Raw genomic sequence first — 25,031 nt, 5'->3', positions numbered from 1 at the left:
CCACATGGGTGTCTGGCTGTGGCTTTGTGAAAAGCCCTAAATCACGAGAGGAAACCCGGATTCCCCACTTGGCTCTGCCTGGGCCCCTGGACAAGCACTTCCGAGCCTGGCCTCGGTTTCCTCGCCTGTAGGGGGTGAGACGAGCTGAGATGACCCTTCTCCCTGGCTAACTCCGTAGTCCCACCATCCTGGGCCTCTGGCCACTCCCTTCACTGACCTATGGAGTCAGGCAGAGGCCAGCGTGGCCCAGAGTCCCTTCCTCTGCCCACCCCAGCTGGCCACTGCTCACTGCCATAATCCCCGGCCACTCACTGTAAACTTCCAGTCTGGTGGTTTTCTCCGTGACCCCCACAGCATTGCTGGCCTTGCAGGTATAGACGCCAGCGTCCGAGACCTGGGCCCTCCCCAGCTGCAGCTGCCGGCCGCCCCTGGTGTAGACAGCCTCAGAGCTGGGGGGCAGCGGGGCCCCATCCTTGAACCAGGCTATGTCAGGAGCCGGTACTCCTCGGGCCTCACACAGGAACTGCACCGGGTGGCCCCCCATGACAGCCACCTCGCTTGTCTCGTTGGAGCCCCAGATGGTGGGAGGTGCTGAGGACAAGAAGGGAATGGTCACAGGGAGCCCCCTGAGGCGGCTGGTGTCCCACCCGCCAGAGTGGCACGCACATGCCTGTGGGCCATGAGCATTGCACGTCACAGGCTTCTGCTGCAGGGCAGAAGTGGAGTCTGGGGACAGACAGGAGAGGCCAGTTCGGGGCATGCTGACATGGGAAGCAAGCCGGGTCATCACGAGAGGTGCAGAAGGTGGGGGTGGTCACGGTGGGGGTTCTGGACCCCCTTCTGCCTTTAACAGGCTATTATGATCTGGGTAGGTCACCTCCCCTCTCTGGGCCTCAGTTTCCTCATCGGTAAAATGTAGGGCTGAACCACATTGGGGGTTGCCACGGGGCAGGTCACACACCACCAGCGGCACCAAGGTGATCCTCGGGGTGCATGGGCATACAGCATGAAATAACACTGTGTCTCATAGCAGAACAGCTACGCCCTTCCCAAGGTCCTTCCCTCCTGATTACATCCAAGGAAAAGGCTCTGCTTCGTATGACTATGTTCCCAACCTTTCCAGCACTTTCTACTCAGCCCTGTACCCCACGGAGCAGACACAGCGCAGGACCCTCAGCAGGTAGCTCCACCTGGGCACTTTCCAATGCATTTGACTTTACAGCTTCCTCTGACGAAGGCCAAGTGGCCCTGGGCTCCCACTTACAGTTGAGATACTCAATATCCTTTTAAACAAATATGCTTCAGCAGAAAGTGACTTGATTTAAAGGAAAAGTTCAAGAAACAATCACCCTGAGTGGTATCGGGAAGAGTCAAGCTTGCAAAGCTGGGATAGGGACCATGGGAACAGGAGATGTCCCTCCCGCTCAGCTTTGCTGGACTCCTCGAGGCCCCCGTTTCTGCCCTTGTCCTCCCTGCACGCACTGGGCAGCTGAGGGAAGCCTGGCGAGCAGCCGGGGTGGGGGCCGGGCAGGGGCTGGGCTCACAGTGGATTCTGAGCTGAAAGTCCTTTGCCTGCTGGCCCGCTGGGCTGAAGGCCACACACTGGTACCGCCCCTGGTCCCCCAGGTGACTGCTGGTGATTCTGAGAACCTGGCTGTCCTCCTGGAGCTGGATGTGAGGGTCCCCCGGAAGGACAGGCCTGCAAGGATGGTCAGGAGAACAGTGCTGGTCAGGCCAAGGGTCAGGCGGGGGCCGGCGGCAAGGGGGAGAGCCCGCCCCTGGGGACAAGGAAGGCAGAGAGGTGCACAGTCACCGAGAGGTGCCATCAGCCCAAGCGCCCATCAACGGGCGAATGGGTACACAAAGTGTGATGATCCCTAGGGGGATATCAATCAGCCATGTGGGGGGATGGAGTGCTGACTCCTGCTATGACACGGGTGAACCCTGAAAACTGTACGAAGTGAAAGACGCCAGACACGGAGGCCACGTGTTGCACGAACTCCATGACGTTCGTATGAAATGTAAGGAATTCTAGAGACAGACAACAGACGGGCGGGTTGCCAGGGGCTGGGGGAGGGGAGCAGAGAGAGCTCGCGGGTGTGGGGTCTCCGTTTGGGGTGCTGAAACTTTCTGGCACTAGACAGAGGTGATGTTTGCGTGATACTGGACGCGCTAAATGCCACTAAGTTGTGAATTTAGAATGGTTCATTTTAGGTTGTGTGGATTTTACCTCAAAAAAAAAAAAAAAGATTAAAAAAAAAAAAGAAAAGAAAGGCCAAGAAATAAGAAAACCCTGCTGGGTGAGAGCAGGTCTCACCCGGGTGACCGTAGGCTGGGGGCGCGGTGCCCACGCTGCCCTCTGCCTGGGCCCTGGTGGCGTGTGTAGTGCCTGCCAAGCTGCCACAGAGCTCAACCTCCCCAGAGCATCCCCCACACCCAGCCCAGGTGTGGGCACCACCCCCACGCCACTCTCCAGGGGCTACTCACTGCCTGTCCTTGGTCCACTCCACCTGGGGTGTGGGGACCCCTGAGGTCCGGCACTCCAGCTTCACCTCGGCACCAGCCAGGCCCAGCACCTCCTGAGCGGCCCCGGCTCCCAGCAGGGAAGGCGGGACTGAGGACGAGAAGCCGTAGAGAATGAACTGGCCCCAACCCTGCGTGTCCCGCCTGGAGCACCCCTCCCTTCGCCCACCCGTCCTGCCTGGGGAGCTCCCCCACGCCCCGGCTGGATCGGGCCCCGCCCAGGGCCTCCTCAGCAGCCTGCAGTGCTGTCCTGGGGCACGTACACAGCAGTCGTGGCCGGGCTAGGATTGTGAGTGTCTAGTGTGTGCCTGGACGGCCATGTGAGAACAGCTCCGGCTCTGGGGCGTGCCCCTCTGCGCTGTGCCTTTCCCCCACCCACCTCAAAGGCTGGGGGCCGCAGGGCTGGAATTCAGGAGTGTGGGGGCCTCACTCACTGAGCACGAGGAGCTCGAAGTCCCGCTGGGCGGCCCCGGCCTGGTTCTCCGCTCGGCAGGAGTAGAGGCCAGAATCGCTCTCCTGGATCCCAGGGAAGTGGAGGGCCCGGGCCCCGTTCTGGAGGCGGTGGCTGCCCACCTCGCGGATCTGGGCGGAAGAGGCCAGAGGGAGCTGGTTGGTGACAAGAACGGGGGCTTCTGACTCCCAGATCAGTGCCATGCCCTCTCCACCATGCAGCCCCCCAAGGCTTTCGCGGTGGGACCTCGGTCTCCCCCTGCCCTGACCACTACTGCACGGCTATGGACACCCGTCACATCTCCCGCCACAGCCTGGCACACGCGGCAACCTGTCCAAACCCTACTGGTAATTGGGCTGCCCCAGGGGATACCTACCGGCTGCCCATCCTTGAGCCACACGATCTCAGGGGCCGGAAAGCCGTTCGCATCACACTCCAGCGTCAGGGACTGCCCGGCCAGGCCCGACACGTTGGCCCTGCGTCCGTCCTCCCGGATGCTGGGGGGCACTGGGAGCAAGGAGAGGCAGAGGAGCTTCCCCCCCACCCCCGGAAAGCTCGGCTGCCCTTCCCGGCCTGGACAGGCAGCCCCAGATCCGGGCCTGGGCCCCGCCCAGGAGCCACACATGCAGGTGGTGCCCGGGCCCTGGGGCTGCTCTGTGACAACCAGCTCCGCAAGGGGCCAGAGCTCCAGACCCCACCAGTTCTACACGCGACGTGTCATCCCGGTGCCTCGCGAGGGTCCCCCGAGTCGGAATCTCTGAAGGCGAGGCCTGGGTATGTCTTTGTAACCCACTTCCCAGGCAAGCCAGGGCGGCTGGTCACGGGGAGGTGGGAAACTCCTTCCCCACCCACCTTCGGCATGTCTGAGTGGAGGTGAAGGGCTCCCCCCACTCTGCACACAGCACGGTGGCGGCGGGGTGGTGGCGTGCTGTGGGGAGCTCAAGGAAGTTGACAGGGAGGAGATAAATAAGCCTTGGGTCACTTTTAGCTGCTCTCATTGGAGGCGGGCCATCATTTAAAAATGATGTCACCTACTTGACCATTACAGGTTGTTCCCTTTGCACGGTCTCTCCGGGGAAGGGGTGCCCATACATCCTGCCATCCTCCCAACGACACACTTAAGCCTTCCCCACGCAGGCATTGTGCAGCCTGCAGCCTCCCCTGTGGAGCTCTCGGGGCCTGGGCCCTGACGGTACACCCCTGGGGTACGGTCAGGGGTGTGCCAGCTGCCCCAGCTCTGGGGCCCCTGCTCACCATAGACCACCAGCTTGGCCCTCCTGGACGCGGAGCCCGCCTCGTTGGTGGCCTGGCACTCATAGTCTCCGCCATCGCTGGGAGAGACCGAGGCCAGGAACAGAGAGCCTTCGTCCAGCACTGCCAGCCCCGGCCGGCCACGCAGGGGCTCCGAGGAAGCACCCTTCCGCCACGTGACCTGCGGCTCGGGCGTCCCTGGCCAGGCACACAGAGTGATCAGCGTGAGCTCAGCATGAGCGCCCTTCCCCCTCCGCCTCCGCACACCCACACGGCACCCCGTGGGCACGTCGCTGACCCTCCCACACAATGCTGCCTGTCCAGTCTCTCAGTGCCCTGGGGGCCACGGGCGCAGGGGCTGAGAGCCCCTTTCTGGTTCCTTCTCAGACATAAACACACGTGTTCAGATTTGTCTCCTATCTGTCTCCCCCACAAGGGCCAGGGTGTTTGCTTTGATCCCTGCTGTACCCCCAACTGCAAGCCCAGTCCTCCCCTCTCCCACAAACCCGTAGGTCAGCACCCTGGGCACCGCCGTCAGCCCCCATCGTCCCTGCCACCACTAGTCATGGAGCCTCGCCACCTCAGCTAACACTAACCATCATCGAGGACACCCGTGCGCTATCGGCCACTTCCCGGCACCGCCACCACCTTCTAAACACACTGTCCGCATCTCTCTCTTAGAGGACGGGCCCTTGGAGGGAGGAGCGGCCGCCACATTTGGGTGGGTTTGGGGGGCGGGATCAAGATGTGGCACACTCAAGGCACCGGAGGTGTCTTCTCTTTCAGGACTGTCCCCGGCCCCAGTCCACCAGGCACTGACTGCTTCTCCTTAACGTGCTGGGGACCCTGCTTGCTGGCCATGAGGGAAAGGGAGTGCCCTGGGCGGGGCTTTGGCCAGCTGCTTAGTCCCGCCCTCAGGGTCTGTTTCCTCACCGAATCCTCTGCGGTTTCCTGCTGGAGTGTCCCAACGCTCAGGGCCTGCTCCCCTACTGTGGGGAAAGATTAAAAAAAACACACACACACACACACAAAGAATACACAGCACACACCACACACACGCACACACACACACACACACCACATACTCACTGCACGCTGCCCCTCCCAGCTCCTTCAGCTTCTTGGAGAGCCCCACCTACTCCCACACCCCATAAAACCACTGGCCTGGAGGGGCATTGGGTTTTGAATCCTGGAACTTTTCCCCGTATTAATTAATTTATTTTTGGTTTTTCGATCCGGTCTTACAGAAGCTAGAGGACCCACTGGGAGCTTCAGAGGGCAGTCTTTGGAGACTGGAGGTCTGGGAGGTTAGAGGATGGAGGGCAGAAGTGCCCAGACGGGAGCTTCCTTTTTTAATGCAAAAGAAAGAAAATCTAATCTGTAAGAGCTCTGACCACAGACCCGCTCTGAGGCTCTGTAGAGGGGAAGATTCCAGGGGACTCAGAGTTGTCCCTGAAAGTCCCTCACCTCACCTCCCCGCTCCCACTTTACAGGGGCCAAGAGAGGAGCAATGCCATGTCAGGATCACGGGCACGTCAGGGGTCAGGCTCCTGGCTGGTAAATGCCAGCACCCAACACTGCCCACCAGGCAGCCGCCTGCTTGAAAAGGAAGAAGCCAAGGGCAGCAGGGGGCGGGGCAGGTAGCGGCCGGGGCCAGGCAGCGGCCTGGATCAGGCAGTGTTCTCTGGAGGGTCTTGGGTTGTGCCGAGGAGGCTGAAGTCCCGCCCACAGGACCGACCCCTCCCCGAACGTGGGCGGCACCAAGGGCAGGAGGCGGGGCTGGGCGGGTCCCACCTCCGGGGAGCGCAGAACGGTTGCTTGTTGTTACCAAAGGCCGACACAAGGTGGCGCCATGGTCAAGGGCGGGGATGTCGGGCCCCTCCACGCGGGAAGCTCTGCAGAGGGGACCCCGCAAGCACCCACAGCTCCCACCTGGTGCCTGCTGCCTCCTCAGTCCTGGCCCAGGGGCTTTCCTGGGCTCTGCAGCACGAGGAGGCACAGCTGAGACGAGGACCAGAGCCCCCGCTCCTGCCAAGCTTTTGGTAAGCGGCCACTCGGTCACCCAGACGCCCAGCCTTCTAGAGGGCGCCGTCCACGCACAGGGGACACAGCGCCTCCGCTCAGCTGTCACAGAAGAGCCCACAGCCAAAAGCAGCAGCTCGGATGGAGCGGATCCGCCAGGTGCAGCGGGGCAAATCATTCATTCACTTGACATTCATTCACTTGACGCATTTCCCCGAGTCCCGCTATGCTATGCACCAGGCACGGTGCCGGGACAGAAACCCAGGCTGTCCCACTGAGCCCTCACGGCAGCCCTGAACCGAGGGTGTGGCGGGAGCACCCCGAACCGCCGAGAAAACAGGCTCCGGAAGGAGGTGTCGACCGCCCCGGGTTACACAGCCTGGGGGGCCAAAGCAGGATTCAACGCTAGGCAGCCGACCACAGCCCCTCACCGCGCTGTCGCCCCAAAGGGGCCTGGGAAGGGCTGGCTTGCCCAGGGGCATCCGAATCCATCTTCCGTGAGAAAGTCTGGGGTGCGGGGAGAGGCGGGGGACACCGGGCCCCAAGCCACAAGGACCCTTGGGCCTTCCTCTGCCCCAGCTGCTACAATCTCCAGGCACAGAGGGGGCACCAGGGGCTGGGGTCAAACCACAGCAGCTTTCTGAGCCACCTTCTTTCTGCCTGTGACCTTGGGCAAGCTGTCAAGCCCTCTGGGTCTGAAATGCCCCTGATAAAAAGAGCTAAGCTCGGACTCGCCCTTAGGGTGTCCACAGGTGAAACCCCCAGCACAGCCCTGGCTAGAAAGACCCGTAACCCCAGGTAACCGACGGCCCTGCCCATGGAGTGAGCCCCGGGGGCGCTGGCGCATGGGTGGGGCTCCTCCTCAGCAGGGCCCACCCAGCCTCACCTCTGGCAGGGCACGGCAGGCTGGCGTTCTGGCCCGCCACCCGCTCCAGTAGGCCGCTGGTCTCATCGGCACCCCAGTACGGCGGCTCTGTTGGGAGGTGACATGACCACACTCACAACCCTAAGCCTGAATGCTGATACCGCGCCCCCCACCACCACCAGAGACCCAGGGCCAGCAGACACGGTGCCCCCTTGAGCCCCAGCCAGGCATAAGGGGGTGCAAGCCCATGCTCTGGCCCTCTGCATCAGGGCGAGTGAGTCAGGGCCGGAGGTGCTGGCTCGTCCCCTGCACAGGGGCCCATGGAACAGCCACCAGGGCCACGCAGGACCCCATGGGCTCAGGAGGCTGGCTGGCCTTGAGCTCTCAGCTACCTGGGGCCGAGCATCGCCTGCTCTCCCGCTGAGGCTTTCCAAGTTTGTTATAAATTCATAGTAGTGAAGATGCTAATGCCATTGGTCCAGAACTTTCCATCCACCAGGCACTTTGCAGACATTCTCTCATGGACCCTTTACACATTATTGGACCCATTTCACAGGTGAGAAAACGGAGGGTCAGAGAGTGTCCACGACTGACCTACGGCTGTCCAGCTGGTAAGTGGAGGACGTTGGGCTGGGGCCCACACCCTGCTCTTCAATCACGACCCGCAGAGGACAGAGTCCCCGGGGGGTGACGAAGGCCCTTGGAACCTTGGGGCCTGGGGGTCTGGGGGCGGGCAGGGGTGTCCGGCAGGCCCTGAGCCCAGAGGGCAGACAAGCATCTCGGAAGCCCAGGCTGCTGCTGGGAGGTGGAGAGAGGCAAGCTTTGAGGTTCAAAGACTCACCCAGCACCCGAAGCTCCAGCTCCCAGGCGTCCACCCCAGCGCTGTTGGAGGCCTCACAGCGGTACGTGCCAGCATCGGAGGTTCGGATGGCTGCAAAGTGGATGGAGCCCTCGGGCTGCTCGCCCTGTAGGACCACCCCGTCCTTGGCCCAGGTCAGCCTGGGCTCTGGGGTGCCCTCGGCCACACAGTTCAGGTCCAGAGCTTCACCCGCCAGGACCTTCAGGACCCGTGGGCCCGGCTGCACCTGTGGAGGAACTGAGGGCCACAAGGCTTGGTGTCAAGGCAGGGGCCCTGGGCAGGGGGGTGGGCACAGAGCCCAGACCCCTCCTGCCCTTCCCATCTCCCCAGCCCCTACCTCAGGGCTGAGTGCACCCTACACCAGTCAAGAACCCCAAGCCAGGAAACACCAGCTCGGTGCTGGGCAGGGAAACTGAGGCTCGGGGGGCAAAGGGACTGATTCGGAGGGAACAGCAAGGCTGGGCGGACACATACACAGGGGAGGAGGTTTGAATCCCAGCTCTGCCCCGCATGGCCGCAGGACCCTGCACAAGCTGGACCCTCAGTTTCCCCTCATCGCAAAGCCACCCACGATGAAAGCAGGTGCGTGGGGCCCGGCCCACGGCGCTGCCTGGCGTGTTGTGGCTGGAATGACTCTCCCCAGGCCATCTCATCTCTCCCTGCCCTGGGCTCTGGGGCGATGGGGCTGTTCACTTTTTCCTCAGGAGTGTTTTGAAGTCCCTTTCCCACCCTCCATGTCACTGGGTCCTTCCTCTGGGGCGGGTGATGCCATGCCCATTTTGCAGATGGAGAAATCGAGGCTCTGAAAGGTCATGTGACTTGGCCAGTCACCCGCTCCCGCAGCTGATTGGTGCTGGAGCTGTCCCCAACACCAGGTCTATGTGGCCCGGAGTCCAGGTGGCCTCCTGGGGGTTTGGACCCGGCGGGCCCAGAAAAATTCTTGGGCCCCATGGGCCTTCCTGCTCTGGGCGCTGCACGGGAGATTGGGACAGGTGTTCTGGGCCCTCGGGGGAAGCTGAAGACACCCGCTCCCTTCCCAGCTTCGCAGAAAGCACCCAAGAAAAGACCACCGTGGGAACTTGGCGCCTGGGCAGAGACGGCCCCTTGGCCCAGGGTGTGGGGGTATACGTGCCCCTCCCCCCAGCTGAAAACAAAACAGCTTCCACTGTGCTGAGCGCCTGGTCCATCAGTACCCCTTCAGACAGCTATGGGGCAGGTGTCTTTGTGGCTCCCACTTTACAGAGGAGGAAACAAAGACTTAGAGAGGTCAAGTAGCTGGCCTAAGGTCACACGGCCAATGGGTGGCAGAATCAGGATTCAACCCGGCCCTGCTCATCACCCGGCCCTCTGCTGCTGTGTCTCTCCTGTGCTCAGGCAAACAGCAAACCTCTGAGCCTCCGCCTGCCCTCTGCGAAATGGGGAGTTCGCTGAGATCAGGGGTCGGTTGGATTTTTCCATAAAGGGCCAGGTAGTAAATATTTTAGGCTTTGCAGACCAGGCGGTCTCTGTCTCCGCTCACCTCTGCCACAGACGAAATGTAAACAAATGTTTACGTAACATAATAAACCTTATATTTACGGACATTGAATCTTGAATTTCATATAATGTTCGCTTGTCACAAAATATTGTTTGTCTTTTTCCCCCAAATCACTTAAAAATGTAGACACTATTCTTTACTTGTGGGCCACATGAACACCGGATGGGGGCCAGATGTGGCCCGAGGGCCCTCGTTGGCTGACCGTGACATGACTCCTCAGGGCTCTTGGTGATGACAAGTTTCCTGCCTCCTTGGTGGAGTGACTCCACTCGCTGGCTTCTGTGAATGGGACCTAGGCCCCCGGATGGGCCAGGAACCAGAGCCCCTTTCATGGGTCCCTCTCCTGACCCCCAAGTCTTCACTGTCCTAGGCCCCCGCTGGGCCCTGTGCTCAGGGGGTTCTCTGAGGGGTACAGGAGAGGGAGAGAAAGGGGGGAGGAGGAGGAGACACAGCTTGAGAAAGACAGGAATGATGGAGTGGTGACAGGGCTGGCATGCGGGGACTGGGGAGGGGGCGCTGAGAAGGCCTGAGACAGACGGAAGGAAGGGCAGGACGACGGGTGTGACCTGAGCCGCCACCCCGGGCCCTACCTTGCACCCCGAGGATGTAGCGCTGAGAGGCGGACCCTGCGGGGTTACTGGCCGTGCATTCGTAGAGACCCCTGTCACCGACCTGGGCCTGTGTCAGATGCAGGGAGCCTGACGGGAGCAGGCGATGCCTGTAGGTGTGAGGGGCACTGGTGAGACCCCCATGTATCCCCACCCCACTGGAAAGACCTCAAGACCCAACTCAAACCAGCCACCTCCCCCAGGAAGCCTGCCAGGACTGAAGCAGTGCTCACCACCCACCCTTCACCCCTCCCCGCTTCCCGGAACCTCCAGGCCAAGGCCAGCTCCCACCCAGCTGGTGAAACAGAGAGAGCACTGGATTGGGAGTCAGCCAGCCTGGGTTCAATTCCAAACCCTGAACTCTCCCTGGCTGGGTGCAGCAAGTCACTTCACCTCCTGGGACCTCCACTTCCCCATCTGTGGAATGAGCATCCTAAGAGGGCCCGTGTCTGGGGCTGGTGGACAGACTGTGGGCTCAGCCCAGGGCCTGGTCGCCGCTGAATACCCGCGGACTCCCCCTCCTCTCATGCACTGGCTTGCCGTTCCCCACCCTGCCATGAGTTGGGGGGTGGGGTGAGGGTCTATCTGGAGGCCCCTCCCACAGTTTCGGGGGAGAAGCTGCCAGCCCAGAGGCCCTGTGCATCTAAGCAGCAGGGCCGGCCACACAGTGCCTTGCAGCGACCTGTCACCCAGCACTTTGTTCAGCCCCTAGGAGGAGGCTGTGGAGGCCCCCATCGCTGTCCTCCCCAATCCGGCCCACCTTGCTGAAGTCACCTGGCCCCATCCTACAAGGATCCAGGACCCACAGCCAGGCTCCTGCAGCTGGGCTGACCCCGGGAGACCCCAGCAGACATGATGTCACTGCCCATATGTGCTGGCTCCTCACAGTCCTGCCCCCATAAAACAGAGAGGGCAGCTGTAGCCGCTGGCCCTGGCTGGCCCCAAGTCCAAGTGGCCGGCAAGGGGGCGGGGACCCCAGGGCCAACCCCCTAGCCTGTGCACACTAGGTCACAGCTGGACACTAACACCCAACAGGCCTGGGTTCCACTCCTGGTCCCCACTCCCCTTTCTGCTGAGCATCCGTTTCTTCCTCCATGAAATGCGGGTGACAGTGGCCCCCACGTCCCAGGCAGCTGCAAGCCAAGTGCTGGGCAGGGCGTGTGCTTGTCAAACAGGTCACTACTGCTGGCAGTTCACTCCCTGTGCGACCTTGGGCTCTTAGCTTTGCCCTGCTGGGCCCTTGTCTTCCCATCTGTAAAGCGGGGTAGTAACCTCCCTCCCGCCCAGCCACCCCCTCCTTCGGTTTGTCTTGAGCATCCAGCAGGCACTCGGGGCCAGTTATCTGAGGACAGTTGTGGATGATGCACTGGGTGGAGGTCCCTAGAGCCCAGGCACTGACCCAAACCACCTGGGTCTGACCCTGTTCTGCCATGTGCTTGCTGTGTGGGGTCGGACAAGTCACGTAACCTTTCTGTGCCTCCGCTGTCTCATCTGGGAAAACAGAGACCACAGCAACGCTTATATCTCTCATAGGGTTGTCCAGAGACCCAAATGACCTAATTTACAGCCCAGTGCCTGGAACAGAGACGTACTCAGCAAAGGTCAACTGTTACCATGGTGACGACCGCGCATCCATAAACAATACACAATGCAGTTTTGCATTGTTTAAAACACATATAAATGGCAGCATGTGAGTGGGTCTAATTTATTCATTTTTTTCACTGTTGCATAGTATTTCCTTGTATGATCACACCCAGTTGATTAATTTGTTTCCCTTTCAGTGGACATTTAAACATTTATATTTTCTTCCTTCTTTCCTTCCTTCCTTCCTTCCTTCCTTCCTTCCTTCCTTCCTTCCTTCCTTTTCCTTCCTTCCTCCCTCCCTCCCTCCCTCCCTTCCCTCCCTCCCTTCTTTCGTTCTTTGTTCTTTCTTTCACCCCAGAGCTCTCTGCACAGGGCCGTGCGCATCCTCACGCACAGAAGCAGGGACCTGGACCACAGCCTCACACATCATCAGCGCTCACAGGCAGAGCCTGCATCACTCACACCTTGCGGGACAAGGCTTCTCGTCAGCATCTCCTGGCTTAATGCGAAACAAGCAGAACCCCAGGCCCCACCCAGAGACTACGATGAGAGAGCAGAAGTTAGGGTTTTACCGAGGCACTAGGTGGCTCTGAGACAGGCAGTCAGGGGACCACCCCTTGGGATGCCACCCAGGGACATAAGGAAGTGCCCCCGTCCCGAGAAGCAGCATGGCGGAGCAGACAGGAGCGAGACTGTGAGAGCACGTGGCCCGCACAGGAACCACCGTTCTGCCTCTCACGGGCTGACCTTGGGCCAAGGACTCCATGTCCCTGAGCCTCAATGTCCTCGTCGGCAGTCACAGGAGACGCTGAGTACCAAGTGACATGATGTACAGAGGCTGGAACATAATAAGTGCTCAACAAATGGCCTTGCTGCTCGTAAGAACCTCCCTCCGGGCCCTTCCCCTCCCTCCCCGCCCCATCTCCAAATGGCCGGGCAGCCCTAAGCAGGCTCAAAGTGGAGGAAAAACGCCATTCACTTCCATATTTGCTCAGTGACAGGTAACCATCTGCCCCACATGGCTCCACTCCCCCAGCTCGGCTTTTCTCATCCACGGTTTTACATTTATTTTTTTTTTAAGTTACATAATGTTGACATCCATCAAACAAGGGCCAAACCAGCTGAAGACTGGCACACGCACTCCGTCACACCTGAGGCAGGGACACGGGACCCTCCAGGACTTCACGGCAAACCCTGCCTGGCAAAGCAGGGACAGCAGAGCCCAGTGGAGAGGAGTGTGGGCTGGGAACCAGAGTTCCGGTTTGAGGACCGATGTCTGCTATAGACATGCTGTGCGACCTCAGGCAGGACAGTCGACCTCTCTGAACCCCAATTTCCTCATATTCAAAAAGGGAGCGCCGGACTCCATCTCAGAGGTCACCTCCTGAGAACTTTAACAACCACACAGCCCTTGCTCGCTCCCTCCCTCCCCATGCCCTTAACAGAACAGGAAGTAGGAGCTTCTGGAAAAAATAATAATAAAAGAAACTCCCCCAAATGGAAACAATTTTCAATAATAAAATAAGCGTCTTGCCTTTCTCTTGACCAGCCCCAGGCCACTTCTGAGAACGGGAATGGTGCTCACTGCGTCACAAAGGCAGAGATGGGAGGAGAGAGAATCCATCGTACAGATGGACAAGCTGAGGCCGGCCCCGCAGAGCCCGTGCCTGCTCTCAGCGCCCACCTGGCCAGATCGCTGCTCTGCTTTAAACCGCCACCCCCAGCCCGTGGCTGCCCACTGCTTGCTGGACAAAACCCAAGTACGGGATCATGACCCGTAGGGACCTACACAGACCAGCCCCCAGTCCCACCCCACCTCCCCGTGTGTGGCGCTGGACCACTGCTCTTCCTCAGAGGGGCCGGGTCCACCTCACCTCCGCTCCTTTGCACATGGCGTCTTTCCTACCTGGGACACCCCTTCGCCTCCTGTTCACCTGGATGACACCTGCTCAAACCACAATACTTAGGCATCACCTCTTCCAGGAAGGCTGCCTTGATGCCCCAAGGCTGGTAAGTACTTCCTGTGGACTCCCACAGCTGCCTGTGCTTCGCTTCCCCCATCGCAGCCCTCACCCCACTTGGCTTGTGACCCGGCTCTCCGTCCACTTTCCCAGAGGCTCCAGCGGGTTTGAAGGCTGCAGCCCAGGGGTGGGGCCAGGCTCAGGGGAGAGGTGGGAGGAAGGGGGAGCACACCGCTGCTGTGCGTGTGGCGTAATGAGCGGCAGCCGCTCCATCGTGGCATGAGGGCCAGATGGCTCCCTGCGGCACCCAGATGAGAACCAGGGGGAGGTGCGCAGGGAATTTCCCGTTTATGACACCCATTAGGCTGGAGCCCTCACGGTCAGCGGCAAGGTTTACACGGCCACACAGATGGCTGGGATGTGGATCCGAGAGGGACCCACCTGCCCCACCGGGCCCCTCCGGTCCTGTGAGCTCCAAGAGGACCCGGCTGCCCAGAGACCGAAGGGCTCCTGCGAGAAAGTACAGGGCGCTGTGCCCCTCCCCGGGCCACGGCATCCACCTCGTTCCCAGCACACACCTTCGCTGCGGTCCCTCTCAGTGTCACCCTTCCCGATCCCCCTCGTCCTCGGTGGCTCAGGGAAGCCACCCCTGCCGTCCCAGGCGATGCCCTGCTCCCGGTTAAACACCCCTGGAGCCATCAGGGCATTTATCACACCTGTGATCACTTGCTGCTGTCAGATGGCTCCGTGACAGGAGAGGCCAGGTATGCCCAGGTTCCTGCGGTGTCCCCGTCCTTAGCACAGGTCCTGGCCCACGGTAGGTGCTCGACAAATACTCGATGACCAGTCCCAGTAGGCCACACACACACACACTCCCCTTCCCGCCTTCGCTCACACTGCTTCCTGCCCCTGCCCCCGCCCCAAGGCCACTCGCCAGCCTTCCAGACCCCCTTCAAGGCAGCACCGGCTCCCGCTTTCTTCCCTGACTGACGGGTCCAGGCGGGTTACATTTTCCCAGGTCTGAGCCGCATGGAGCCCAGTTCAGCCAACTGCTCATTCGTTCACTCGTTCATTTGACAAAGAGCCTTTGGGTTCAAGGGGGGCCTGCTGCCGCAGCGGTCAAGGACACGCCTGTCCTCAGATTGCTCTGAGTCGGGAGAATCTGTCTGCACCCAGTCCCTCTAGCTGTGTGCCATGGCATCTGTCCCAGTGCCGTTTCCAAAAAACTCATCTGCAACCTCATCGTGACAGCACAGTCACTTCCAGGAGGAGGACCAGAGACTGTGGGGGCGCTGCCCTCCCTGCAGTCACCCAGCCCACCAGCCGGCTGGTCCTCACCCACAGACGCCCGCCGGGCCTTGTCTCCTGGGGCCAGGGTGGGCTCTGAGCCTGGGCAGAGCAAGGGCCCTCGCCCCAGCACCCGTAAGGCCGGACCTCCAGCCACCGATGGCCGCTCTGCCCCTCCTCTCCTCGCTAGGGCCTCACCCACGTCCTAGGCCCTAATAAGAAAGCCCCACATGGAAAAACCAAGCTGGAAAACTCAGGCCAAGGGGCCCGATACCCACCCAAGCACCAAGCACAACATAGGAGTGAGGAGGAGACTGTGCCACGCCCACGAGCCCACGACACGCACAGCCGACCACACTAACGGGCCGGGGGCGGCTGCCAACCACCGAGCGCTTCCCCTGGGCCCCCGCGTGGCCGAGCACCCTCCGCCCACTCTCTCGCTTGACACTGCCAACAGCCGAACCTGCGCGGCCGGCAGGTCCTCCTGTCACCGCCCGTTGTGCAGAGGAGGAGACCGTGACCAGAGCAATGGAGGCCTGCTATCCGCAGCCACCCAGCCGGCCAGGGCAGACCTGGGACTCGCCTTGCAAACTCTGTTACTGCACTGCCAACCACTGCAGCAATCTGGAGCAGGGTCCCCAAATCCCGGGCTGCACAGCAGGAGGTGCGGGGCGGGCGAGCGAGCGGAGCATCATCTGTATCTGCAGCCGCTCCCCAGCGCCAGCATCACCGCCTCAGCTCCGCCTCAGATCATCGGGCATTAGATGCTCATAGGAGCCCCGGTCCCTGGTGCCAAAAAGGTTAGGGACCACTGATCTAAATGTTAAGTTCAGATGTTTAGTTTACTGCAAAGTTTTCCAGAGAGAGAGCTGCTGGCGGGAGCCCGAGAGGACCAGACACCAGAGCCACCAGGCCAGGAAGCAGCACGAGCTGTGAGGACCCACCGAGGTGAAGACCCCACCAGGTGCCCCTGGGCAGTCTGTGCCATGCCAGTGGCTTGTCTCCCGGGTCACCGGAACCCCAGCTGCAGCCCCCACCTACGTGCCCCGGGGTAACTGGGCTGGAGAGGGCGTGGGGTGCTGACTGCCCATCCTCTGACTGTCCCCTCCTCGCCAGCCGCCCCCTCTCCATCCCCCTGATGCGGCTGGATTTGGCCCCGTGTGGGCCCCCGGCCAGCGGCCCCAGGGAGCCTGAGGCGGGCCAGGAGCACTCGCAGCTGTCCCAGCTACACATCAGAACCACAAACAAACATTGTTGCCTAGCAACACCGCCTCGCCCCAGCATTCCGGGGCAGAATCATGGGACCGGAGCCGTGAGACACTCTCTGGCCACCATCACCCGTCCAACCCTTTCATTCCTCAGACAGGAAGACTGAGGCTCACAGAGTCGCGAAGGGTCTTGCCCACGTTCACTCAGCGAGTCCGGGCCGGGCTGGGAGGGGACCCCAGGTCTTTGTCCCCGATCTCACACACGGCAGAGCCCGTGTCATCCCTCCCCGCCGTGGTTTCGGCACACGCCTGGACACACGAGTTGCTCAGGGAATCCCACCGCCTTCGACTGTGAATTCACAGCGCACACGGGCTTTTCACAAACAGCCGTCCCACAGGTCAGAAGCACTCCACGGCCATTCCCACCCTTGGAGTCAGACGTGTGCTTTCGGAACTATCCCGCAAAGAGACGATCAGAAGATAAAGAGAAGCGTTTGTGCAAAGATGTTCCAACAGCCCCATTTACGACCGCGGAAAACTGGCGGCGGACCTCACAGCCCTGAGCAACAGCCCAGCCACGAGGAGACAAACGCCCTGCGATGTTATCCTGGCCTTGAAATGAAAAACAAGTGACACGGGCCAGGATGAATCAAGAAAACGGGTAAATGGGGCGAAAATGTCAGTGACGAGGGCAGAATAAAAGATGCACTGTTTCATTTCATAAAAGCATCTACGGGAACGAATCGGGAAGAGTCGTGGACACGAGCAGGTGGTTTAGACGTCACGGCCACTCTGACTCCCACTGCGTTTTCTTTCCATTAGGACTTTCTGACTTAGGGATCAAGGATCCCTGAGAGCTCAGAAGACTCTAGACTCTCCAGAGAGAGCAGCGGCCCCGCCTGACCTTGGCCCAGAAGCCCGGTGTATGTGTGTCTATTCGTATGCTTGTGCATGCCTGGGTGCGTCTGTGTGTGTCTGCGTGCATGTCCGTGTGTCTGTGTGCGTGTGTGCGTGTGTCTGTGCATGTCTGTGTGTAACTGTATGTGTGATTGTGTGTCTATGTGTATGTGTGTGCATGTGGACACATGGTCATGTGGACAGACGTGTCTGTGTGCATCTGTGTGTATCTGCGTGCATGTCTGTGTGTCTGTGCGTCTGTGTGCGTGTCCGTGCATGTCTGTGTGTAACTGTATGTGTGATTGTGTGTCTATGTGTATGTGTGTGCATGTGGACACATGGTCATGTGGACAGACGTGTCTGTGTGCATCTGTGTGTATCTGCGTGCATGTCCGTGTGTCTGTGCGTCTGTGTGCGTGTCCACGTGTGAATGCCCGGCAGGGTCCAGCCCAGGAGTCAGAAGGTCCGGACCCAGCTCTGCCCCACCCCACGGGGGTTTCCTCCTCAGTGCATCCTGCCCTCACGCATGGTGCCCTCACGCCATCGCCCTGCCCGCCTCCAGGATGGCTGGCAGGACGGCAGGGCCATACCTGCCCGAATGCAGATGGAAGTGGCCTCCCAGGCTTAGCCACATCGTGGTTCTCAACCTGACCATCCCACAGAGTTCCCAGGGACGGCAGGAGGGGGCCCCCGCAGATGAGGTGGAAGAAGCACCAGGCCCGGCCCCAGGGGAAAAGACACAGAAGCATGGTCAGCAGCGGGCGCCTCCCCTCGACGGGGAGCCGAGCTGGATCCTGGAGGCAGACGAATGCCTACGACTCATCCAAGTTCTCGAGCTTCCAGAATGGCCACTTCGAAGCCGAGCCTCGGATCTTCCTTAGAGAAGGAGGAGGAGTCGAAAGACAAGCAGCAGCAGACAGACAGCAGGTGCATCCCCCCGGCCCCCAAACCCTCAGTGTGTGTCCTCCATGGGGTTTTCAAATCTCCACTTTCTGGCTCAATGGCCATGGGACAGGGGGAGCTGAGTGTCCGGGAGACACTGAGCTTCGCTCTGTGTGGAGAAGCTGCCAGAACGCATGGCAGGGGGGCCCAGGAACCCAGGACCAGAGCCCGGGTTGGAGTTTAAATACAACCCAAAGTCGGGGAGGTCACCCACACTCGCCGGCAAGAGGCAACGATGCAAACGTCCAGCAGCTGGTGAACGGATAGACAAGGGCGGCCCTGCCACACGATGGAACGTTATTCAGCTCCGACAAGGAACGAAGTTCCGACACACGCTACCACGTGGACGAGCCTAAGGACCACGATGCCGAGTGAGAGGAGCCAGCTGCGAAAGCCACGCAGATCCCACTTACAGGAAATATCCAGAGTAGATAAATCCACAGACAGGAAGCAGATTGGAGCTGCCAGGGCCTGGGGGGGATGAGGGGAGGGGAGGGGCAGGAATGGGAAGTGGCTGACGATGAGCATGGGTTTTTTGGTGGGCAGGGCGGGGGCGTCTGGAGATGTCCTGAAATTAATTGTGGTGAAGACTGCACAACCGTGTATATACAAAAGAACTAGAATTGCACAGCATGTGAGTTATATCTCAATAAAGCTTTTCTATTAAAAAGCGAGTGAGAACGAAATGGGAGAACAGATGAGGTGATGATATTTGTTTAAAAGCCGGGATGGATGCTTTCCTGGATGGACAGCAGCAGGAAAATGATACCGAGGGCAGCGATTTTCAGGCACTTAGGGCCTACTGAGCGCTGCACGTCCATCACCATGTCACACGAGCGTCCTTTAAACGAGGTCCGCTCCACAGAGGGAGAAGCGAGCGAGCCCAAAGGAGCCGGTGACCACCCGAGGCCGCACGATGCAGACGGAACCAGCTGGTACCCGTGCTCGAGTCTGAGGGCGTCTTCACCCCGGCTCCAGCCCTGGGCCTATTTTGCTCCTCATTTAGATAAACTCCTGGAATCTCATAAATCTCAAGAGAAAGCTGGAAGCCAGCACGAAGCAGAGAGGACAAGGGAGAAGGAACACAACACGACTCCACGATTGCAAAAGCGGCTCTCAGGAATTTACGGCTCCCGGCGGGTCCGTTCATGCATCACAAGGAGAAGGGCGAACACGTGGGAATTGTGGTTCCCGATTTCAGTAACGAGTCGTAAATAAAAAAGCACCTGGCCGCCGGCCACTGCCCAGCCAAAGAGTTCGTCCCAGGCTTTCTGGGGAGCGACACAGGCTCCCCCGACCCCCTCCCCCGCCCCCACGACAAGGAGCTGCCGTGACACCCACGCACCCACGGGGCATGGGGAGGGGGCGCCGCAGACCCAGCCCAGACACAGGCCCCTGGCCGCATTCAGAGGTACGGCCTTCATGGTTTGGAAGTTCTCAGCAAACAGATGTTCTGAGATGTAGCGACCCACGTGTGTGTGTCGGGGTGGGGGCTGAACAGCAGTCTGCTCAGAGACCTTCTGGGTCTGAAACTTCTCAAAGACGCTGCCAGGACTGATGTCACCGGCCAGAGCTGCAGCTGTCCCCCCACCCCCAAGGGTCAAGGGCTCCAGAAGTTTTGAGGCCCTCTTGTCTAGAACCACCATGCCCCAGACCCCTGCAGGGGCCGGGGTGCAGCCTGGCCTTGAAGGACACCCAGGCCAGCACCCTCCCACTCCCCGGGTAACTGACGGTCAGAGAGAAGCCGAGTCAGAAATCCTGGCTGCCAGACACGTGGGCTGTGGAGCAGGAGAGGAGGGAGCACGTGTCACAGTCAGGACGCAGTGGCAACATGGCATTATTCTTTTCCATCTAGGTGTTCACAGGCAGCTCACCCCACTTCTCCAAGCCTCTTCAGCTCAGACAACGAGGGCTGCTGTGTGGATGGATCATAAGAGTCTGCACGCGGCTCCTGTGGCAACATGGCATTATTCTTTTCCATCTAGGTGTCCACAGGCAGCTCACCCCACTTCTCCAAGCCTCAGTTCAGCTCAGACATGTGGATGGATCATGGGAGAGTCTGCACGCGGCTCCCGGCGGCCGGTGTGTGAAACACTGGATGCGTGTTATTTCAGAGGGGTCTCACCCGGGGTGTCCACAGACTCTATGCAGGTCCACTGAGGGGCTTCAGGGGACCCAGGGACAAAAGCGCTGTGTGCAGCAGTGGCTGCGCATCCACCTGGGAGTGTCCATAACATCCTCACACCCCTGGGTCATCCACAGTGTCCTCACACCTCCTGGATCACTGGTCACCTTGAGGCCGGTTTTCCCCTAAACCCCAGCTCTGCCCCTTGCCCAGGCTGAGGCCATGCAGTTAGAGTTACCTGTCGGCGATAAGTGGCACAGGGCGGGAGTCCTTGATCCAGGTGACCAACGGGGGTGGGGAGCCCTGGGCCTCACAGTCCAGGGTCACCTCGTCGCCGGCCTTGGCTGTGACTCTCAGAGGACTGTCTGTACCGTTCGAACCATTCACACGGATCTCGGGCCTGGCTGTTGGTGGGAACAGGCAGAAACCGTGAGTGGGTCAGGGAGCCATGGGACGGGGCACTGAGGGGCCCGCGGCGGGTCCCCCAGGAAGCAGAGGTGCTAGTGCCACCTGGGACGTGCGAAGGTAGATGTGGCTCTGTCGTAATGGGAGCGTGCAGGCGTTGGGGTGGGCTCAGATCCGATGGCTTGTCCAGCACCCCGCCCCCCATCTCTCTGCCCGCTCCTCACTCTGCCACAATGACATTGACACATGACATTGATGCCTCTGCTCCTGCCCCCGCGCTTAGACCTCTCTAGCTCCTCTTCGTCCTGCGGTGCCTTCCTTGGGGACGTTCAGGCAGGTTCTGTCCTCCCCTCTCTCTACCTCCTCCTCACTCATTCCCAGGACATCAGCCACCAGATGACGCCCAGCCTCCCTCTGGCCTTCTCGAACTCCGTCGGGGGTTTGTACTAAGCTGCGCACCTCGCCTCGCTCTCACGTTAAGCCGAAGTCTCTGGATGGCAGAGATTGCCCCGGACCCCTCCTTCTTCACACCCCACTACCTTTCCAGGTGGTGCTCATACACCGACGGCACCCATAACTAAACGAGCCGGCCAGCTGGGGACATCGAGACCCCTGCAGCCCTCACGTGTCCCCCTCGCGTGTCCATCACGAGCCAGAGAGAAATCCCGCCCCTTACAAAGAAATGTTTGAGATATGAAAATACCGGCTCTCAGAGGACATGACAGAAGACCGGCTGTGTATCTGCTCCCTCCTCCGGTCAGCCACCGGGCGCCCAGCCCTGTGGCGATGGCTGAGAAACTGCAGCAAAGACGGGTCCTGCCCCATCCTCACAGCGCACAGAGCCCACGAGGACCACGGGAACCTAACAGCCCGTGTGCGCGTCATTATTTAAGCACAGTTGTCACAGGCGTCGCGAGGGGGCTACTCCACCTTCCACAGCAGGATGACCTGGCCCAGCCCGAGGGAGCAGGGAGAGCTGATGGCGAAGAGGCCGGCTGGGCCCGGAGGCGGGGAGAGGCATTCTACACGGAAGGAGCAGCACGTGCAAAGGCCCCGAGGCAGGACGGAGCATTAAAGAAGTTAAAAGGAAGTCAGAGGGTCAGGGAGAGGGGCTGGCAAGGGGGCTGGCAAGGTGGGGGGGTGCAGTACAGGGCTGTGTTAATGTGACAGTCCCCCCTCTCCGCCTGCCATCGGCTACAAAGGGCTGAGCTGGAACCACTCTTAAGGCTTGGCCACACCGCAGTGATCGGAGACAGGACGGCTTTGGCCTACGTGCCCGTCGCATGGGAAGGATTCAGAGGCAGAGTTTACCAGGGTGCAGAGAAGGCACAGGTGAGGTCAGACTGTCTATGCCCCCGCCTGCACACCTGCCGAGCCCCGCTCCCAGGACGGGGCGGCCAGCACTCACTGTTGACAGAGAGCCGCATCTCCTGGCTAGAGAAGCCCACGGTGTTGGTGGCTGTGCAGATGTAGGCCCCTGCATCCCGGGTGGATGGCTGAGCGATGACCAAGGTCCCATCCTTGCTCACGTTGTAGTGGGGACCGCTCGAGGTCAGGGCATTGGTTTCCTGCAGTAGAGTCACAGGTGACATCGACAGAGCTCACGGTCCCATGGCAATCTGCATCATCCCCACCCCCTCTGGCTACCCTCGTGGTGACAGAATTCACCTACCTTGGTCCAGGCGACGGTGGGGGTGGGAACTCCTGAGGCAACACAGGGCAGAGAGACTGGAACTCCCTCATTGGTGACATGGTGGGTTGCGGTGGACTGGATTCTAGGTGGCACTTTCAAAAACAAACCAATTTCATAAACCAAAGTTCACAGCAACATTATTCGCAGTGGCCAAAAGGTGGAAGCAATTCAAACATCTGTCAAGGATGACGGATCAACAACATGTGGACGTATGGAATATTACCTAGTCCTAAAAGGTAATAAAAGTAATAAAAGTCTGATGCACGCTACAACGTGGACCATCCTTGAAAACATCGTGCTAAGTGAAATGAGCCAAATGCGGGAGGACAAATACTGTATGATTCCACCTATAAGAGGGGCCTACAACAGGCAAATCCATAGAGACAGGAAATAGAATGGTGGGTACCAGGGCCCGGGAGAGGGGATGGGGGGTTAGTATTTAACGGGGACAGCATTTCGGTTTGGGAAGATGAGAAAGTTCTGCAGATGGATGGGGGGGACGGTCACACAACAGTGTGAATGTACTTAATGCCCCTGGATTGTGCACTTAAACATAGTTAAAATGGTAAGATTTATGTTATGTATATTTTAACACACACACACACACACACACACACACACACACACCCCACACACGATTTCAACAGAAGGACATAGATGGCATAGTATCACAGCCACCACTGCATAAATCCAGGCCCCGGACAGAGGGCAGCTTTAGGAGCCAGCTGTGCCATTTCTTTGCTCCGAGATTTTAGATAAACCACTTAATCCTTGGCAACCATATTCCTTGATCAGCAAAAAAAGCCAAATTAACCCTAAATCATTGCCCACTCTCTGGGGATGGACAGATGAGAAAATGGCAGAAAATAGTATTCCCAGAACAAGTGAGCTTGAAAACGAGTGCCAAATCCATTCCAGGCACCATCTGGGTTCACAGGCATCAAAACGGGGGTCTCTAAGAGGCGTGGGGGAGGGGAAAGCAGCTGTGGAAAAGTCAGGAGGGGAAGACAGGACACCAGAGCTTGTTCACGCCACCCCCGCGGAAGAGGCTGTGCCAACACGGTGGGGCTTAGGGGGTCCCGGGGAGTTAGGGGGTGCCGGCTTTGCAGAGGCAGCCTGGCTGGCTGATCTGTGACCCTGTTGAGTTACCGCCTCTCAGCTTCCCTAACTTTCGAATGGGGAGTCTTTTAAAAACCCACGTCTTGGAGGAGTTATGGAAATGAAGGGTAATATACCCAGAACCCCACAGAGGTCTCCGTGGCCCGCCCACGGCCAACATTTGATCACTATTGTTAGCCGGAATTATGGGGAGACAAGACACTTGGGCTGTACACCCTGCCTCCTCCTGAGATCTGGTTTCCTCCTAAATAATGGGGAACAATGTGTTCTTCCCGTTCACCCCTTGGGTAGTTTATGAAACAAAGTGTTTTTTTTTTTTTAAAAAAAAAGGATATTAAAATACTTGGTAAATTATGAAACGTAACCAAACGTCCTTTAAACTTCTTGACTTAACATTTTCTAAGGTAGTACCTGGTGCAGTGGGGGAAGAGAAACGGACCCCGTTGCTGTGGGTAGGAGAGCAATGGGCAAAATATACAAACAGTCCGAAAAATGTGCAACCTCCGTGACTCAAAACTCAATTGCACATGAAGGGTTTTCTCCCAAGGAACGTGGGCAAAGGGAGAGCACTAGGTAGGACGTGTCCCTCAGGTGTTCCTGCTGGCGGGAGACCAGACACGTGGGGACAGCGAGAGAGAGACTCAGGGCTCATCCGGACGGGACACGCGGCCTTAATCGATGCCTCTGAGAATTTGCGGGCGGAAATCAGTCATGATATGTCGTCACAAGAAACACTTGAGGTGCAAGACAATGATACAATAATGTAGTCCCAGCTTGGTTTCAAAATATGCATATGTGCTTATGAAGAATTTATGGATAGATGGATAGCAATGTAGATATATGATTTATATAATGACTATGCCATAAAAATCATTTATATGTCATTTACTTGAAGAACCTATGTCATTTATAGTATACACAATTTATGATACACCTATGGTGAGGTGTGTGCAAGTGGGAGTTCATATGTATATTACAGTGTGAAAAGACACACTGAAATCTGTAATTATTCTGGTTCTTCTTAGCTACTAGTATTAAAGGATTTTTTTTTTTTACTTGTCCAATCTCTAAATTACGAATACATGCAATTTTCGAAGTTCTTTTAAGCAAAGGTTTTCAAGCCTGAGGTCCCCCCAGGAGCCTTCCCGCATCCCGTCCAGTCTCCCGCCCCACCCCCATCACCTCGGGGCCCAGGGCTCACCGTGGACAACCAGCTCCACATCCCTGTGCTGAGAGCCAGCCGTGTTGGTGACCACACAGCTGTACCTCCCTGCGTCCTCCTGCAGTGCCTGGTCAAGGTGGAGGCTGCCATCGGCTCGGACAGAATGCCGGCTGCCAGGCGGGAGCTGGGGAGGGTGAGGAAGCATCGGCTTGGACCACGGGCCCCGTTCAGAGCCAGCCAAGAGAGAACCCTCAGAAGCCGCACTGCCCGCCAGGCCAGCAAGGAGCAGGCGGGACTGAGAGGAAGAGGTGGGGGAGTTGGCGGGGGTGGGGGGGTGCCATGACTGCCCGGCCCAACCCCTTCCTTGAGACTCATCCACCCAAGGCTCGGTGGGCCTGACCCCTGGCATACCGCCAGCCCCACTCTCCCACGGCCAGCTGGACCAGGGCAAGATGCCTGACCCACACCAGGCAATGGGAGCATCTCCTGGGAGGTTGGGGCTGGGGCCAGAGCCTTCCCTGAGGAGGGGCTG

General features: G+C 59.2%; 1 protein-coding gene across 1 annotated transcript in view; it reads right to left on the bottom strand.

Moving 5' to 3' along the window:
• Window positions 1-25,031, bottom strand: part of HMCN2 (hemicentin 2) — a 125,838-nt gene that overhangs the window by 65,189 nt on the left and 35,618 nt on the right. Inside the window, 13 exon segments of the mRNA XM_015594124.1 lie at window positions 313-591; window positions 1,545-1,699; window positions 2,488-2,614; window positions 2,958-3,105; window positions 3,351-3,481; window positions 4,229-4,423; window positions 7,134-7,220; window positions 7,954-8,208; window positions 10,099-10,226; window positions 20,359-20,524; window positions 21,934-22,093; window positions 22,198-22,310; window positions 24,539-24,683. Of these exon segments, the coding sequence (XP_015449610.1) occupies window positions 313-591; window positions 1,545-1,699; window positions 2,488-2,614; window positions 2,958-3,105; window positions 3,351-3,481; window positions 4,229-4,423; window positions 7,134-7,220; window positions 7,954-8,208; window positions 10,099-10,226; window positions 20,359-20,524; window positions 21,934-22,093; window positions 22,198-22,310; window positions 24,539-24,683 (2,089 nt within the window).

This window comes from Pteropus alecto, unplaced genomic scaffold (assembly GCF_000325575.1).
Source record: "Pteropus alecto unplaced genomic scaffold, ASM32557v1 scaffold67, whole genome shotgun sequence".
NCBI lineage: Eukaryota > Metazoa > Chordata > Mammalia > Chiroptera > Pteropodidae > Pteropus > Pteropus alecto.
This window is presented reverse-complemented; position numbering and strand designations above follow the sequence as displayed.